The sequence below is a fragment of the Copadichromis virginalis genome, linkage group LG5 (genome assembly GCF_057382275.1).
Source record: "Copadichromis virginalis isolate Kocher_CV1m ecotype Utaka linkage group LG5, C_Virginalis_male_GT1.1, whole genome shotgun sequence".
NCBI lineage: Eukaryota > Metazoa > Chordata > Actinopteri > Cichliformes > Cichlidae > Copadichromis > Copadichromis virginalis.
In genome coordinates, this window is record NC_140622.1 from 29,005,169 (window position 1) to 29,023,950 (window position 18,782).

The following is an 18,782-nucleotide window of genomic DNA, read 5'->3' on the forward strand; positions in this document are numbered from 1 at the left end:
CATGCCAAGACCTGACCTGAAAAGCATTCCCAGGGTGTTCAAGGTTTTCATTTATTTAGTTCGTCATCGGCTTAAGTTTCATGGAGGAGGTGTGCGCACAAAATAGTATAATTACTGTAGAACAGCCATTAGGCTTGGTCACTCAGGCACGGCTGGCTGCCGGCGGAGCTCACGGGCGCGTCACTGCAACGCCCCCTGGTTTCTGCTCCGCGGCTGCTGAGTGAGCCCTCATCTGGGACTCTCCTCAGCTCTTTCTGGGACAGTGGCGCGGCTGCCCCTCTGTTGGTCTTCCTTGGTCTCTTGTGTTCTGGGGGCCTCTGGATGTCTGGAGTTTTGATCTCCTCCATACCTGCTTCATGCCCTGGAGGACGGGGCTGTGGCCCCCCCACACCCTCTAGCAGATCATTACATGAAGGAACCTTTTAAAAAACAAAAAACAAGCGCGTCCATGCTCACAGGTGTACACACGGGTGCTCACACACACAAACGACACCCTTTTTGGCTCCTACCTCAAAGCACACTGTGTTCTGTTGATCTTATGTGCTGCACAATAATGTTTAATATTTAGTATTTACTGTCATATTCCCATATATCATTGTGATGTTGTTTATTCTATTACTCTTGTTCTCTTCTGCTTGTTTTCTTTTTTCTTTCTCAGCAGGTGATCCAGGTGATTGATATATGCATTTTTTTTCTTTTTTTCTTTTTTTTTTTCTATTTCTGCTCATTCTGTTGGTTTTTGGTTTTTGCCCTTCTCCCCCGTCCCTCTTCTCAGCTGTTTCTCTTTCCCTCTTTCTTTCTCCCCTTCTTTCCCCCAGTCAAGTCTGTCCCATATTCAGTAAGTGAAAATAAAATAAATTAAAAAAAATAAAAATAAAAAAAAGAACAGCCATTAGTCAAATTAAAGGGACGTGCCACTGTCATGTCACCTGATTTTATGAAGTCCCAATTTTGAAGCCTTGTCCAGAAAAACACAGTTATCTTAGCTTTCTGAAACTAGGCTTAATAACCAATCTCTCAGTTGCATATCACTAAAATTCATACTCCTTTTAGACTCTAATTAGAATCATCATTTAGAAAATGAACAATCTGTTGTATTTAATTAGAGATGGAACTAGCGAAAAAAAACCTGGATCAGCATGTTGCCTTATCCAGACTTATTATTTACACAAATTAGATAGCACTATAAATTACACTTAGGATATTCAGAAACGCGCTAATAATTCAAAGGAAACAGAATGTAATGCACTGCAGCATCATATTATCCTATGTGTGTGTTTGTGTGGGTGGCTTTTTGAACAGGGAGGAAATGGTTCATCTAGTTTGTGTAATGTAAACTGGGTGACCTGGGGCTGGGTGTGACAGCCGCTTTAAAATAAATCAGGGCTCAACCACCTGTCAGTGTGGTGCTGAGTCCCAGCCAGAGAGCTTCTCATTGTACCTGAACTGCTGTGGAAAGTCTAGAAAGATGACATCGGAGACCAAACAGTCAAGTAAGTACATTAACTTTTAGACATATATTAACTGAAGTTTATCATCATATCTTTAAGGGCTTAATGTATTCTGATTTAAATTAAATTGTTTAATTTAAATAATAACAGTTAAATAGTCTTGTCAAAAGCAGGATTGCATTTGACAAGAGTTTTAGAAAAGTTTGCACCTATTTCAAAGTTTTTATAGAGTTAAAATAAAATCGTGTTATACACTTAGCTTGCATGACCTCAGTTCTCCCAGTTTCTAGAAATCTTACTTGCAGGTGCTGGCAAATAGAAATGAATGCCTTACAACAACAGTCTTCAGAAAGTACATGCCAGAGAATGTTGTGTGAAAAGCTCACATTGACACATTAAACAGGATTTTTGCAGTTTATTCTCTTTACATACACGACAACATGCCTGTGGTCATCATGTGTCAACCTGGAAATTCAAATATATGTTTTGCAAGTTGAAGTTAATCCAAAGTTTCAGATTCAGGCCAGTTTGGCATAAAATTTAGTTCAGGAAATCTGGAACACCTTCTAAATTTGATCGATGCCCCCATAATCAGTTTGAGTTTCGTACTCAAGTGCCCATTACATCGACGTAAGAGCAGTTGTTTTTGAATCATGTATTAGATTGTTGTGGTTATGTTTGTTTTATTTTATTCGGAAGGCATCTATAAATAATCATAAATATCAAAATATTAGTGCGCGTGATGTTTTGCCTCCCATCCAGGACCACCTCCAATATGTGACACCCTCCATCAGATTGTTTTAGAACTATCAAAAGATAAACACATCGTCTTTGTGGGTTTCAATTGTGCAGTGCAGACAGATTTAAGGCAACTGAGATTCTAGAAGGAACAAAGTAACATTTAGCAGCTCTGGAAACTGAATTAAAGATCTAAAATTTTAAGATATCAATGAGACTGTGTTAGAAATATAAATATGAACTTATGCAAACTTGTAGGCACTGCAAAAAAAATGTATGTGAAAATATTTAGAAAGTGTTCACAGACTGACTTTAATGTCACAGACAGCCAAAACTTTCTATAGATATTAAGGAGAGGTCCCTTAAATGCATTCCCTCTCTCAGGTGTTTCAGTGTGTATTTCAGGCCAACCTTCATGTATGTTTAGTAAAAAAAAATGTGTATAAATTTATCTACCCAAGGGGAGAACTCTACATGCTATAGATTTATAAGTTTAATAAATCTAAAGAAAGTTTATAGTTTTGGGGGTTTTTTCTTACTGTACACCCTTGTTAAAAATGTGAGTAATAGTGACAAAATGTAGACAGTTAACTACAATATGAAAGCAGGTGTGTGCATTTTTCCCTCCCTCACACACACCCAAACCAAACTCACCCACCACGAAATCTAAAAAACTTCATCTCTCCTAACAAAAAGTTATAAATTCACTTTTCATTTCAAACACACTGAGAACCTGTTCAATCTTGTTTCCTAACATTAAAATTAAAAGTTTGACTGTGAAAAGTACTTCTCATATCAATATAGAAAAAGACAAAGTGTTAAGATAGTCTCTCCAAACCTCACTATTTTGTGCTTAAGTGTTTTTATGAATTGTGTCTCAGTTTTCCATGTTACTTTTCAGTGCAGTGCTTTTCTATGGATTCACCTGTTCTCCTGAACATACCCGTAGGACTTAAATGTGAGGTTTGTGTTTTGTTTTGTTTTTATTACCATGCTGTTGGGGTTTGGTCGAGACACGAGCATTGTGTTCATCACTGATTCTGCCCTGTTGAGGCATGCCCAATCCATGCATATTTTTCCTGACATGTAACTTCAACTTTGTGACGTTTGGATGACTCTCATGACAGTGTTTAAATAGTTTTATCTCCACCCTGCCTTGCCCTGGGTTCCTGTCACCAAATTGCTAGATAGAATTGAGACTTTTGACAAGCTGAGGCAGTTTTTTGAGGTGAATCGAGGTCACTAAAATCTTCATCTATTTTAGCATGGAGAAGGTATCGGTGTAGCAAGCTTAAAGCCTTTTGCATCCTTCAGTTGCAAATCTTTCCAGGAAACCAAGTTAAAATGTATCAGGAGACGACAGATATTGGTCTTTTTCTTTTCTTTTTTGTTTGTTTGTTTTTTAAAGTGTCATGCCATTAAAAATAAGTTTATTAAAATAAAGACTTCACTTTGTGACCTGACTTTCAGATATTTTTGTTCACAGTTAACATTTCTATATTTTATTTTACATTTCTTGCAGTTTTTAAAGGAGTGAATCTCAACTGTGAGACAAACAACACAGAACATGGCACCAAAAAAATCTCAAAGGATCAGCTGATTGTGAGGCGAGGCCAGCGGTTCACCGTGAAAGTTGAACTGACACAGCCGTTCAACCCCAATCTTTACCCGCTCACCTTTACAGCAGTAACAGGTTGGTCCACCATTAAATAATGTTTTTTTGTTTGTTTTTTTGTAAAAAATGCAAACATATTGTATGTAAACCCTCCCAAGTTAAATCCTTATAATAAAAAATATGTCCAAAGTGTACAGAAGATGCTGTTTGATGGGCGCTGAACAAACATTTACTGACCCAAAGCTGTTGACTAGGGCTGTCACCGTTAATCACCGTCAATTAACGGCAACACCACGTTAACTCGGCATATCTCCGTTAACGGGTTAATGCGGATCACCCTTTGTGTTGGGCTGGACTGCGTCAACGGGTTAGCGCGGGTAGCTTGATTAACGTATTAGCGCAGTGTTGGCGAGTAACGGAATACATGTACAAGCGTTGCGTATTTAAAATACAAAATATGAGTAACTGTATTCTGTTACAGTTACCGTTTAAAAAGGTAGTGTTACTCTGTTGAAATAAATGGATTACACGGCGGTCTTTTCCTGTTTCATATGTTAGGCTATGCCCTCTCTGTCCTTGGTAATTCCACGCCAGTGGAAACCCAAACAAAACACGCATTAAAAGGCTCTAATGTCTGTGTCTCAATCTCGCGGCCCATGTCAACTCTACTTGCTATAATGATGTGACGAAATATTTTTTTTAATTATTGTTCAAAAATTATTTAATATAAAGGCAATAGGCACAGTGTTACAGGCATAGGCCTAAACAATGTAGCTTCATGGGCAGTATTGGCCAGTTGTAAGTAAGTTATTAAGACTCTACTCTACTCTGTGTTCGTGTTTTCCTCCGAAACAACAAATTCCGTTGGAGCGGCCTTTCAACGCCTCTCTCTGTCTCTCGCTAGCAAAGTCGACCCAGACAACAAAGTAAAGCTAGTTTTCGGCTATGAACTCAACACGGAACCTGACGTATTAGCCAGAGGACCTGTTTTATATACACGACAAACAGTTTTCTATACGAGATCGTTGCAAAAAGCGCAGCCTTACCTAATGTCCACCCTACTGTTACTCATTTTATATTAAGATTTAAAAATCTAGTTGCTATTGGTATGGCGAGTAACCTTCAGTAATAGTAATAAATCACACAGCAATAGTACATTCATGTAGTTGTAAAAAGCATGATAATATATTAAGAAATCCAAAGTATTTAGAATACGTTACTCTCATTGAGTAATGTAAAGGAACACGTTACAAAATACATTTTGGGGCATGTATTCTGTAATCTGTAGTGGAATACATTTTAATAGTAACCTTCCCAACACTGGCAGCCCCACACAGAGGGTGATCCACGTTAACTCGTTAATGGGGATATGCTGTGTTAATGTGGATTTGGCGTTAACGTCATTTTAACGCGATTAACGCTGACAGCCCTAGTTGGGACTCAAAGCAAAAACCTCCAAGCCCATTGAAGGCACCCTTTTTGAGCTTTGGAAAGGTTTTGATCCAGGAGAAAGTCAGTCTGAGGAATTGATAGCTGCAAACTGTGCATGTTTGGTTTATATAATTTGAATTTATATTTTTTAAATTTAAATATTTAGTTTGCAGTTGTGACACTTTATAGTAAATAAAAGAGATGTTTGAATATTGATTTCCATGTATCAACAGGAGTTTGTTTATGTTTGCTTACTTTTGTTTTCTTGGTTTTTTTGTTGCTGTTATTTTTATTATTGACATTAACATTTTTGAAAGATCTGTATGGATACATATGAAGAATTTTGTGAAAATCAATACAAAATATAAATTTTAATAATAAATAACAGCTACATGTGGTTAAGTGTAGTTTAAAAAGAGGACCCAAACACAGGAACCAGAATCAGGTATTCCCAACAAAAAGCAGGTTTTACTAATGAGCTGATGGAATTAAAAAAAAAAAAAAAACTAATTGGGCAATCAGGAGAAATAATATCAGGTGAAACCCATGAGGGTGTGGCAAAAATTGAAAGGGTGAGGAAAAAGCCAGACATGACACATAAGTGAAAGGCTCTTTTTATAAATAAACTAAGCTTTACTTAAAGGTGTTTTGCCAGTTAGCACAGTTGGATATGACCACTGTTTGTCTTTTAAACGATCTTTCAGCCTTCTGTTGCAATCAAATTCAAAATGAGCATTGGGTACTGTGAAAAAGTCTTGAGCTACTCCTGGGAAATACAGCAATGAAATGAAAATTTTTACAATTCTGAGTTTGAAAATCAGTATTCGGTATGGCCACCTCTGTTCCTCGATGCAGCCTGAACTCTATTAGGCAAGCCTTCTTGTAGTTTTAAGTAGCTTTCAATGATTGTTTTTTAAAGGTTGGCTGTCATTTATTCTATTCTCCATCAAAATGGGACAGTCTATTAATTTTGTTCTATTATGTGTTTTTCTATGAAGATATACTTTTTCTGCATTGACAGTGTGTTTGGGAACATTTTCATGCAGTAAAATTTTGTCATTTGCCCTGTGTTGACTACTGGAAATGATTCAGGTGTAACTCACACTGGTTAATGATGTCTGTCTTTCATGTACACTCTGTAGTTACAGAGTATTGTATTGTTGGTACTGTATTGTCACATCTATGATCTCTGTGAATCCTCTCTGCAGGAGAAAATCCATCTGAGGACCTGGGAACAAAGTCATGCTTTGGTATGCCAGACAGAATCCAGCGTTCGCCATCAGCAAAGGCAGTGTGGAAAGTGGAGCTAGAGAAGGGATCCAACCCACCAACAGGCTCCTTGAATTTGACCATTACCCCCCCAGCTGACACTCCAATCGGAAAGTACAACTTAACTGCCAGACATAGGGATGAGGAAACGTTGTTGGCAGAACTGGTTGTGCTCTTCAATCCCTGGTGTTCTGGTAAGTTATCTTTCTATCTGCCGACCTGTTTTCCAGGCTCTCCAGCACTGTTCATCTGTTGCTGTTGTTTTCCTTAAAACCACTATTATCCATCCATTAATCCGTCTGTCTCATGTGGTTATCCCTATTCCCGCCTCTGTAGATGATTCAGTGTTTATGCAGGATGAGAAAGAGAGACAGGAGTTTGTGATGAATGAATGTGGTATAATCTACAAAGGAAGTGGGAACTACATCACATCTATTAACTGGGACTTTGGGCAGGTACAAACACACACACACACACTGTGTAGGCTTAGTAGATTTGTGATTCTAGGTTTGATAAATCGACACCGAAAAGTACCACATTAATCATGTTTTTACCAATCAGTCTTTTATTCTAAGAGTTCTATTGTTCAGTATGGTAGAGGCGCAAAAAAGATGGTCACTGTTAATGGCTTGTAGGTGTAACTCCTTAATCGGAGAGACATATATTTATATGGTGTGAGACTACTGTAGGTCATTATTAACATGCTATTATGAAGTATAGAGTAGTGACATTTTTAGATATTAGCTGCTTCAAGTTAATATTTTACTTTAGAATTAATTAGTTAATGTAAATGCTTCGATTATTTTTGACTCTGCCATTAAGTACGAATAACCTACAGCACTGTAGTTTAAGATAAGCTGCTCTCTTCCTGTCTAGTTTGAAGAGGACATGATGAAGATTTGTCTTAAGATGTTGGATGTCAACCCCAAACACCTGGCAAATGCAGCTAATGACGTTTCTGCTCGCTGTAACCCCATCTACGTCAGCCGTGTGGTCAGCGCCATGGTAGGATATTTATGTATATACATGTGTTTTGGACAGATGTACTGTATTTGAACTGCAAGTTTCACCAAGAAGGTAATTTAAAGCATTTTACATAACGTTTAAAAGGCATCATAAACAAAATAACACATTAATTATAAAGCATTACTATAAAGCATTAATTAACAAAACCTTTTGTTAATTAATGCTTTATAGTAATTTTGAGGGGAGCCAAAGCTCACTCACTCACTCACCTTTGTTTTCCTGTTTTGCTCCAGATCAACAGTATGGATGACTGTGGTGTCCTGGAGGGACGGTGGTCAGCTCCATTCTGGGGTGGAACTATACCCACTCACTGGTCTGGCAGCTATCCCATCCTCAAGCGTTGGTATAACATCGACTGCCACCCAGTCAAATATGGACAGTGCTGGGTATTTGCAGGAGTGATGTGTTCAGGTACTGGCTAACTCTGCAAGTCCTCACTTACATACAGTATCTATTTAGGTGGGTAATATGAATACATACCTAAATATCTGTTATATATACAGTATGTGTTTAGGCAAGTGAAATGAGAAATAAGAAATAAGCTGCCTTATATTGCAGGTGCTTTAGTTTACATACATTATCAACTTTGCTGGGTATACCTTTTTATTCATCCAAATATTTAATCAGCCAATCACAGGGCAACAACTCAAAAACTTAATGGCCTATAGACATGGCGAAGGTGCTCTGCGATAGACTGGCAACCTTCACAGGGTGTACCCTGCCTCTCACTCTATGGCAGGTGGGGTAGGCTCCAGCCCCCCTGCGACCCTGAATCAGATAAGCAAAGGAGAAAGGATGGCTGGATGGACATGGTAAGGAAGACCTGCTAAAGTTCAAACTGCATCAGAATTGGGGAGAAAGGTTGTATCACCTGGATGACTGAGAACCTTCACATTTAAGTGACTTTAAATGTTACGTGGTTGATCCTACCAGTCGGCTGGTCTGAGTATTTCAAAAACTGCTGATCTACTGGAATGTTTTTTCACAAACATTTCTAAGGTTTAAAGTCCTTAAAAGAGAAACTCAATAAGCAGCAGTTCTCTGGGTGAAAATGCCTTGTTGTTGATAGCCGTCAGAGGATAATGGCTTCAAGCTAATAACAGGGAAAAAATAACTCAAATAACCACTCACTACAATACAACTATGCAGAGACCTAAAGTGTAGAAACTATAAGTATAACATAAGCAGAAAACCATAAAGAGAACTAGACCCATGAGCAACAATAAATCAAGGAATATTAATTAAACCTGAAACACATGCGATATGACATCTGTCCTCGTTTGTATCAACGGTTCTGCCTGGTACTTGTGGAGCGATGGTGTCTGGGATATTTTCTTTGCAGACTTTGTCCAATTTACCAACTGAGCATCATTTAAATGCCACAGCCTACCTGAGGGTAGCCACTGACCATGTCCCTTGCTATATGACCACAGTGGATTAGAACAGTTCTGAATTTCTGAGGAATATCTCTGTCATTTTGTTGAATATATGTATGAAGAATAAAGGCAATTGTGGAGGCAAAAGGGTCCTAGCAAGGTATATGTACCAAAGTCTCAAGTTTGTTTACAATTGCCAATTTTCTAGTGTTAATATAGGATTACACTAAAAGTCTGGTGAGCCATAGCTTTAGTGGTTTACTGATTTGTCTTTTCCTTATAACTTTCCATCACTAGGCCAGTGCAACAACATTTAACAATAAGATGCTAAACTAATGTACAATTTGACAAATATCACATTTTTAAAAAATCTGTTTTTTTAATGTTTGTATTTCCAGTAATGCGTCTGCTGGGCATCCCATGCCGTGTGGTCACCAACTACCAGTCAGCTCACGACAGCAACAAGAATCTGATCATTGATGTGTACCATGCTGACTATGGAGTGAGAGAGAAAGAGACCAAGGACAGTGTCTGGTAAGATGACACAAGCTCATATGGCTTATATTGAGAAAGCAAACAGAGAGAGATACAGATCAGAACTAAATTCTGTGGTAAAGAGTTGAACAGTTCCTTTGTACACACACACACACACACACACACACACACACACACACACACACACACACAGAGGGAGAGAGAGAGTTTCCCTGAGCATTGTACAGTCTTAATTTCTCACAGAACTAAATAAGGTTAATTTAAAAAACAGAGAGGCACTATATACAACAAACTATAATTTATCCAATTTTCAGTGGTTTTGGAAAAACAAACACCAGAAACGCTATAGAGCTACAGGGTTGACTTTCAAAAGGTTTTGCTGTTTTTTTCTGTTTTATTAGTACTCAACCACCATCTTGTTCTTGATATGTCAGACTGCATAAAAGAGGACAAATGAAATTGTGTCCAAAAGTCTAAAAGGCTTTTAATCTTCACTGTGGTTTTACAAAGTATGTCTTGTGTGCTTTGGGAGTGGTGACTTTGTCTGAAAGCTTTTAATCTGTCAATAGAAAGAATGTCCTTAGTGTGATTTATGGTGCCATTTCTCAAGCTTAGGGTAGGGTTGGGTGTTTACCTTACAATATAAAGTTCCTTGATTCAACTGTTGTTGTGATTTGGTGCTATATAAATACAATTCAATTGAATTGAAGTGAATCACCCAGCCTTCTTTGCCATATTCTCGAGTTTTTAAAGCCACTGTTGTGTTTCCACTGACTTCAACATCAGAATTTTGTGTCATGTTTATGTTTCAGGAACTATCATGTCTGGTTAGAGTGCTGGATGAGGCGAACTGACCTGGGAAAAGATGGTAAATATGACGGCTGGCAAGTTCTGGATCCAACGCCACAGGAGAAGAGCGATGGTATGAACTCTTGTCTCCTCAGATTTTCTTCCTTTGTCTAATGACTTTTCTTTTCCTACTTTAACTATTCATTTTTTGCCAGTAAATATACCAACAATTTTTAAGTATTGTTTTTGAATGTGATATTCGATTGTGTGATTTCTTTTCATCTAGTGCTGTTAGTGATGGCAGCTCCATGGTTAGAAAGTTCCATATTTAGTGCCATGAAGTTAGAATAAAAACTACTCTGTATTAGTAAAGCATGTTTCTTTATTTAATGTTCATCTGATGGCTTTTCTTGCTTGTCCTTTTGCAGGTGTATACTGCTGCGGTCCAGCCTCAGTCAAAGCCATCCTGAATGGAGAAATCGATCTAAAATATGATGCCCCATTTGTTTATGCTATGGTCAATGCTGACTGCATTGACTGGCTGGTTAGTGAACAGAGCTGTACTATATAAATCCACAAATAACATAGTTAGCAGCACCGAAAGAGGAGCAGCCTTTAGTATAATAGCAATATTTATTATTTCAAATTTTGGTTTCTATCGTGTTTCTTTCTTTGTGTCCTGGCAGTGTAAAGCTGATGGCACAATGGTGAATATTTTCTCTGACACCAAGAGAATCGGACAGAATATCTCCACCAAGGCTGTTGGCTCCAACACAAGGCTGGACATCACAGACAGCTACAAGTACAAGGAAGGTGGGTTCACCTAAAAGACGTGTTTCTTGAAGACTTAAATGGAGAATTTTGTTCTTTACCATCCTGATATTATGAAAGTAGATCTCACAAGGGACATGACACTGGTAATGATTTGTCAGTCAGAAGTTACCACTGTTATACCACCCCTATTTATAAAATGAGCATTTTGATGTGTCACATAAATCCTGAAATGAGCATGTGAGACCAAAATGTTAATTAAGGTCACAGATCAACAGAGTGGTAGTGTAAAAAAAAAAATTGTCCTTTATTTATCCAGGTAAAAAATCTCATTGAGATTAAAAATCTAATTTCCAAGAGAGACCTGGCATCATGGCAACAAAAATTAAAATTCATGAACAGAACAGGATGTTGCATCCGCCTTTTTATATACAGTCCATTGTGCTAAGTTAGGCTGTCTTTGGTTCTTTGAATGACAGATAGTATTCGGTTAAAAAAAATACTATATAAACCTTGTTTTAACGGTTCACTAGCGATCTGCAAAGAGATTACAAATAAAAATGGGTTTGGTGACTGTGTTCTCTGTTTTCTGATACTAATAAGAAGGTTAAATAAAACCTTTTGGTCAAGACATAGTAGAAATTCTTTAACAAAATTAATTTTCACTCTCACTCTAAAACTTTCCACTCTTACAGGGTCTAATGAGGAGAGAACTGTATTTAGATATGCCCTCACCAGAGATTACTCCAGAGATGAAGAGGAAAAGAACAATAGAGGGACAAATAATCCAATCCAGAATGGAGGAACAACAAGTGGAACTGGGATTGGAGGAACAACAAATGGAACTGGGAATGGAGGGAGGGGAGGGAACAACACAGAGACTACAAATAATACAAATGACAGCATCCTTCCACTTCCACAAATATCCATGCAAATTGAAGAGGTACATCTCAGTTCCTTATATATGTTTTTATTTTTAGAGCTATTCAAGTAGATCTTAAATATATTTTAGTATTTACCTTTATCTTTGTTGTGTGAATTTCTGTCTACTTTTTACGAATGTAGCAGTGACCTTTTTTCCACTGTTAACATTTTTTCTATTAACAAAAAAATAAGAACTCCCAGAAATACATACGAACAGGGTCAGTGTCAAAAATCTGAGTTTCTCCTCACTGTGCCGCCTGCGTAAATCCCAACAGTACTTTAGGCATTGAGGCAACTGTTGTTGTGATTTGGCGCTGTATAAATAAAATTGAATTGAATTTGTGGTGCTGCAGGTATCCAAGCCAATGGACGGTCAGGACGTGAGTCTGAAGCTGGTGCTGAACAGTGTGAGCCGCACTGCCAGGCCTGTGTCCATCAATATCAGCGTCCAGGCCATGAGATACAATGGCTCACCGTTTGAAAACATCCAGACTGAGACAAATGAAGAGACACTGCAGCCTGGGAAAGGTGGGTAAATTGCTGAGGAGTTTCTCACAAGTGTTTTTATTTATTTGTCCTGGTGGGGGGACTGCAACAACTATAATTGTCTCTCACTCCCTCTGTCTGCTCCAGATCTGTCCATTCCTATCTTGGTCCCCTTCTTGGTGTACCACAAACACATGGTAGGCTCTGACAGCATGAAGATTTCAGCTGTAGTCACAGATAAGCTGGAGCCAGGAAATGTATACCTAGCAGTGAATGATGTCATTCTGTTGAATCCTCCTATGTCCATCACAGTGAGTAAAAAACTACCATCTCTGTGTCTCCTTAATCATTATGTTGCTTTGTTCGAAGTAACTGTCACATTAGCTGACTGCTGTTGATTGTTGATAAAATAATATATTATACTTAATATATACATACTCCTCTAAATACTCTTATAATATAATTATACTTAACTATGTTATATGCCTTTAAATAAATATAGAATATAATTTCTAATATATATATATATATATGTGTGTATATATATGTATGTATATGTGTCTATATGTATGCATGTGTATATATATATATATATATATATATATAAAACTAAAGTCTGCAACTATGCCAGCATCTATTCAGGCTGTTCTTGGCCAAAGGAGGACTTTGAGCAAATAATGCTTCAGCTGACATGTTTCTTTTTGTTTTTTTGTTGTTGTTTTTGTTCACAAGTGCGTTAGATGCATAAAAGCTTGCTAAAGTAGCACAAAACAAATAAATAAAATAACTAGCTATAAGTTGGTATAGCTCAAACTGAGCCTGACCTATATAGATGATGAGTCAGTTCCTATTTATACAGTTCATCTTCAGCAGCTTTGGTCTCTATACCAAATTTTGTGTTTGTCCATTAAGGATTGAAATGTGACTCCTGTATCTGTAATTTTATATGATGTGGGCTATCATGTTTATTTTTCATGCATTGCTAATGGTAAAAAAAGAGGCTGGATAAACTGAAGGTATAATTTGTAGTTTATATTTTCAAGCAGGTTGGAATCAAAACTGGACATGCAAAGATTTTTACATTGTTTTACTGACTAATAAGTAAACAGTGAGATTTTTGTTTTTCAGGTTAATGGTCCAGTGAGACTGAACCAAAGGACAGTTGCTGAAGTAGTTTTCATGAACCCAATCAACAAGATGCTGACGGACTGCACTCTGACTATCTCTGGAAGTGGTCTAGTGGATGGGGAGGAAACATGCATGTATGTGTGAAAGATCTGCTACCTTAATTATTTATTTTGAGCCAAGAGGGAAAGGCAGTAAAAATACTGACTGTGTGAGTGAATGGGTCAATGCTCTATCATTAAGACAGGAAAATCTAGAATTTAATTTTTATTCTTTCTCCTGCAGCCTCTGGAAGTGTTTAAGGGTCTGAGAGTAACATGAAGATTAAATATAAAAACAGAATGGTAAATGGACTGGTTCTTATATAGCGCTTTTCCACTCTTCTGAGGACTCAAAGCGCTTTACACAACTTGTGCATTCACCCATTCGCACAAGCACAACTGACATTCACACACATTCATACTCCGATGAATGCATCGGAGAGCAATTTCGGGTTAGTATCTTGCCCAAGGATATTTGGCATGCAGACTAGGGGAAGCCGGGAATCGAACCACCAACCTTCCAATCAGTAGATGACCTGCTCTACCACCTGAGCTACAGCCACCCAAATTTGAATTCACAAGTACAAATGGGTTGCTTGTCTCTCTAATATTGATAAAAACCTGCTCTGGAGCGGTTTAGGTCTGCAGCATAAGTTACATAACTATAAACAACAGTGAGAAGCAAACCACCTTTATAACGCTGAAAAACAAGTGTTAGCTCTGACGTTACCTGAATAAGCCCAAATCCTGCTTCATAGTACAGGCCTCAGGACTTTCTAAAGAACGTAGCCCCAGCAAAATCCCTTGAAGGAATAATGATAAGAGGGTCATCTCTTTGTAAAAGTCTTTTCCGCAGTCTGAAGTTTTCAGATTTTACTTTTTCTTTTTAAAAAAACTTTATTTAAAGTAAACAAGTTTACATATAAAATGCACATACACATACAATTACATATACAAAACCTTGAGCACATACAAAAGGGAGAAACAAGGAGGAAAATCTAGCATCTGAGTCCACACAACGCTCACAAGACTTACAGTTTTAATTCGTTCCAGGGGAAAACTTTCCCAAGTTTCAGGTCCATTGTTCGTCTTCTCCGAAGGTCTGTAATGATATGTTTACTCACCACATCACTACTTATCATCTTTTGTTCTAACACTCCTTTGGCACGAGTTTTCCAAATATGTGTGTTTATTACACACATTACTAACCAAAAGAGTCTCCTTTTGTCGTCACACATTTTTTCTTTAAACAAACCATATTTAACTGCTTTAATATTAACATCCACATCATAGCCAATTTCTGTCATTTTCTGCCTGATCTCAGTTGTCCTATAACAATCCAATAGGAGATGTTCTAGGGTCTCATCTTCATCACAACCTGTCATAGGACATTTCATGGTGGTAACAAAACAACTCCATTTTACCACCGCTCTCACAGGGAGGCGCCCGAGCGAGATGAGCCATACCACGTCTCTCATGCTTTCAGATAATAATTTGTCTTGTATATTTTTAACTATTGAAAGGTTTTCATCTTCATTTGCATACTTATATTGAATTACACCTTCATTTTTGGTTTCATTAATTTTTTTATAGATATTTTTCGTATTATCTTGGAGAAAATTTAAACTATATTGTTCCCATTGACTTGATAAGTCACCGAACATAAGTCTGTGGTATGGAACACCCGCTCTGGCCCTGCCCCTTTTCTTTTGCCACAATTGCTCCTTCCCTCGAACCCACGGGGCACCCCGAGAAATTGCGCTTTGAGTAATTTTTATAAAAGGAATTCGCAAAACAATCTCTAAGTCTGGGGCTCCCAAGCCCCCGTGCTTCCTACTCTTGTACATAAATTTCCTCTTAGTCACTTCTCGATTGGATCCCCAGATAAATTTAATGCACATCTTACTTATTTTCATTACAGTTGTTCTCGGGGGAGGAAAAATTGCGGCAAGGAAAAGAAGTTTCGAAATTATGTGTGTTTTTACAATATTAATACGTGTTTTATAATTTGTATCTTTATTTTCCCATTTCATAATTTCCATTTTAATTTCATTTTCTTTCTTATTCCAATTTAGTAAACTAGAGTCAGTATTATCAATCCATATACCCAGAATTTTAATCTCCCTACAAAGAGAGATCATCATTTTAGGTTGTCTGGTCGGATGTCCAAGCCACACCCCTTCAGTTTTGTCTTGGTTCAGTTTGGCACCTGATGCCTGTTCGTAGTGGTGTAATATCTCCATAACTGAAGACAGTTCGTTTTGGTTTCTAATTATCACCGTCACGTCATCTGCATACGCCAAAGCTGCGATTTTAAGGGATTTATCAAGGACGTATCCCTTGATCCGTTTATCATCATTTATCCTTTTCAATAAGGGATTAATTGCAAGGACATATAACGCAGCACTCAAAGGACATCCTTGTTTAACCCCGCACTCAGCACTAAAAGGGGATGAGAGCTTTCCATTTACCTTAACTTGCACTAGGGACTTTTTATAAATCAATTGGATAATAGAAATAAATTGGTCCGGAAAATTATAAGCTTTCATTACTTTCCATAAATAAGAGTGGGAAACAGAATCAAAAGCCCTCCTTTGATCTAATCCTAAAATGCAGAGTTCTGAATCCTTTCCATTATAAATAATTTCTCTTAACATACTTAAGTTATCCCACATCAATCGTCCCTTAATTGCGCATGTTTGTTCTTTTTCAATGATAACCATATCTCAACATTATTTGGATGTCTGGCAAAGTTGTCTTTTCAACAGGCTTCTAGCGAGTTGTTACTGTGTATAAAATGTTATGTCAAATCCACAAACTAAACATCAACCTTAACAGTTCTGTATTACTCTTATGTTTCCCACAGACTTCCAAATCTGAGGCCAAGCAACAGGATACGTATCCAGTTGCCCTTTTTTCCCAAGAAGACCGGAAAGAAAACTCTCATGGCTGACTTTGACTGCTCCTCCTTCAGAGACCTCAAGTGCACCTGCACTTTTGATGTTCTACCATAAAACCTACCAGTTTATTTCAGGCTTTTCGTTCATTCATTCATTTTTACACAACTCTGTGTGTGTATATATATATATATATATATATATATATATATATATATAAACTTTTGAGGTTGCTTTAAAAAGCAACCTTTGTGGGATAAGAGATAATAGTTTTCTATTTTTACTCTTTAAGTGTGCGCGTGTGTGTATGTGTGTGTGGGTGGGGGGATATATGTGTATTGAGAGTGTAGGGAGTGAGTTGGAGGGTGGGGTGGGCTGCTTTTAACTATGTAAAGCACTTTGTGCTACATTTTCTCTGTATGAAAAGTGCTTTATAAATAAAGATTGATTGATTGATTGATTGATGTATTTTTCCTTTCTTTCATTCGCTGATTTTCAGAAGAAAAAACAAGTTTGTGCTTCTGGACAGAAAGTGCTGCACTGATGTTTCATATAACTGCCGCATTCACTGTCACCATGTATTCTGACACAAAAGCTGACACTACTACATATTTTAAGCTGTTACGGCCACTTTAGGTACAAACGCTCAGCTGATGCTCATGTGAAAATGAATGTTTACATATTATTAAGAATGTAGCTAAACCTGTTGTACAAACAGCAAACTGAAAAACAGACACCTGTATTCTCACTGTGTGTTTTATCTCAGACTCTGAGCTTTATTAACTACTCTTAAAATATGTATTGGTTAGTGTTCCTGCAAGCTTATTCCTGCTCCTGAAGGAAGCTACAAGCAAGCACATGGCAATCACAGCAGAACAGTAATATTTTCAAACGCTTGCCTGTCAGATTTGCATCTGCTAAATGAACTGGAGCTCTTCATAGTGTTTACGAATGGTACGACACAGTAAGATTTCCTTGTGTTTGCATAAATTCCTCTGGCCTGTTGATGAGAAGGTGTTAAAGTGCCTCCCTGTGGTTGAGAAGTAAACTGGCCTATACTCATGTGTTTTATTTGCACTGTAGATTTTGTACATTTTTTATGACTATACAAATAAAATGTTTATTGGAAGATGGTTAACATTTTTGTTTTTATTAATAATGCTTCTGGCCTTTCTGTCATACTAATAATTTGTATTTTTCAAGAGAGACCTGAGTGTTCTTACACACTACAACTGTCACTCACAGGGGATATAGGCCTTTGGAGGGCCTGGGAGTTCCCAGAGAGGTGGAGTGTAAGACCCGACCTGACATATATAGACACGGACAAACAGGCACAGACACAAACATGCATTCCCACCCTCATGCACACATATACAAATACTCAGCACTAACCCAACGTAGGGATAGACATACATGGACACTGTACACACAATCACACTCCCCAAACAAACTCTATACCCAAGGCCCAGCCAGAGCCCTAGCACGGAGGCGAAGCACCCCCGAACCCCAAGCCTGCCACACTGGTGATGGCAAGCTATGTTGTAGCCACAGCCACCCTGGGGCGCACTGACAGAGGACACTGGCGCCACCGGGCCCTCTGACCACCACCAGTAGGTAACGGGTGAAGTGTCTTGCCCAAGGACACAACGACTGAGGCTGTCCGAGCTGGGGCTCGAACCGGCAACCTTCCGATTACAAGGCGAACTTGTACAACAACTCAACAACTCTTGAGCCACGATCGCTCTTAGAACACCCTCTAAGAGCAACCAGAGCCACTAACCAGGTTATGACTACAACCCCTGGGTTAAGCCCTCCAGGGATAACGTCCCTAGGGATTCTCCAGACGCCCTAAGCCCGTCCCAACCTCCACATCAACCACAATGGCGAAAGCGGGACCAAACCACGACCCCCCACCCCCGCTAGGTGATGGAGCCGATCAAAGGAGCCCAGAGGGATTGATCTAATGTGGTGGCAGAGGCTGTCTTGAGACTGATGTAATCTATTAGATGGTTTCTATATTGGCTAGAATTAGGATCAAGATCCTGAGCACAAAGAAAACATGCACACAGAGACCCCAACCGGCCCAAACATCAAAGGCACACTGAAAACATTCAAAACTGAGCAATTTTTTTAAAATTCTTTTTTACATTTTGCCTGAGTCTCAGACTATAAGTACTTCTTTTGCATATATTTTCTCAACTCCGTTTACAAGGTTTCTAACTCTAATAGGAACTCATGTTTGTACATTTAAATTGTACTCGTCAAACTAGATTCCAAAAATAAAAATAAATAAATACATTTAGATTTAAATAGGACACGATGTACCATCGCGAGATTTATGTCGAAAC

At 38.1% G+C, this 18,782-nt stretch overlaps 1 protein-coding gene across 2 annotated transcripts; it reads left to right on the forward strand.

The window, feature by feature from the left end:
• The first annotated feature begins 1,413 nt into the window (after window positions 1–1,413).
• On the forward strand, window positions 1,414–16,764 carry LOC146710011 (protein-glutamine gamma-glutamyltransferase E-like). Of its 2 annotated transcripts, XM_085457250.1 has the most exons (16): window positions 1,414–1,493; window positions 3,712–3,882; window positions 6,444–6,698; window positions 6,841–6,959; window positions 7,381–7,509; window positions 7,764–7,941; window positions 9,305–9,440; window positions 10,214–10,323; window positions 10,619–10,734; window positions 10,877–11,003; window positions 11,657–11,904; window positions 12,239–12,413; window positions 12,519–12,682; window positions 13,500–13,633; window positions 13,782–13,840; window positions 16,404–16,466. In XM_085457250.1, the coding sequence occupies exons 1-15, from the start codon at window positions 1,469–1,471 to the stop codon at window positions 13,804–13,806; spliced, it is 2,112 nt and encodes a 703-aa protein (XP_085313376.1). In that variant the 5' UTR covers window positions 1,414–1,468; the 3' UTR covers window positions 13,807–13,840; window positions 16,404–16,466. The 2 variants fall into 2 exon arrangements, with proteins under 2 accessions (XP_085313376.1, XP_085313375.1); XM_085457249.1 differs by lacking the exon at window positions 13,782–13,840 and having other exon boundaries at window positions 16,404–16,764.
• Window positions 16,765–18,782: the final 2,018 nt, after the last annotated feature.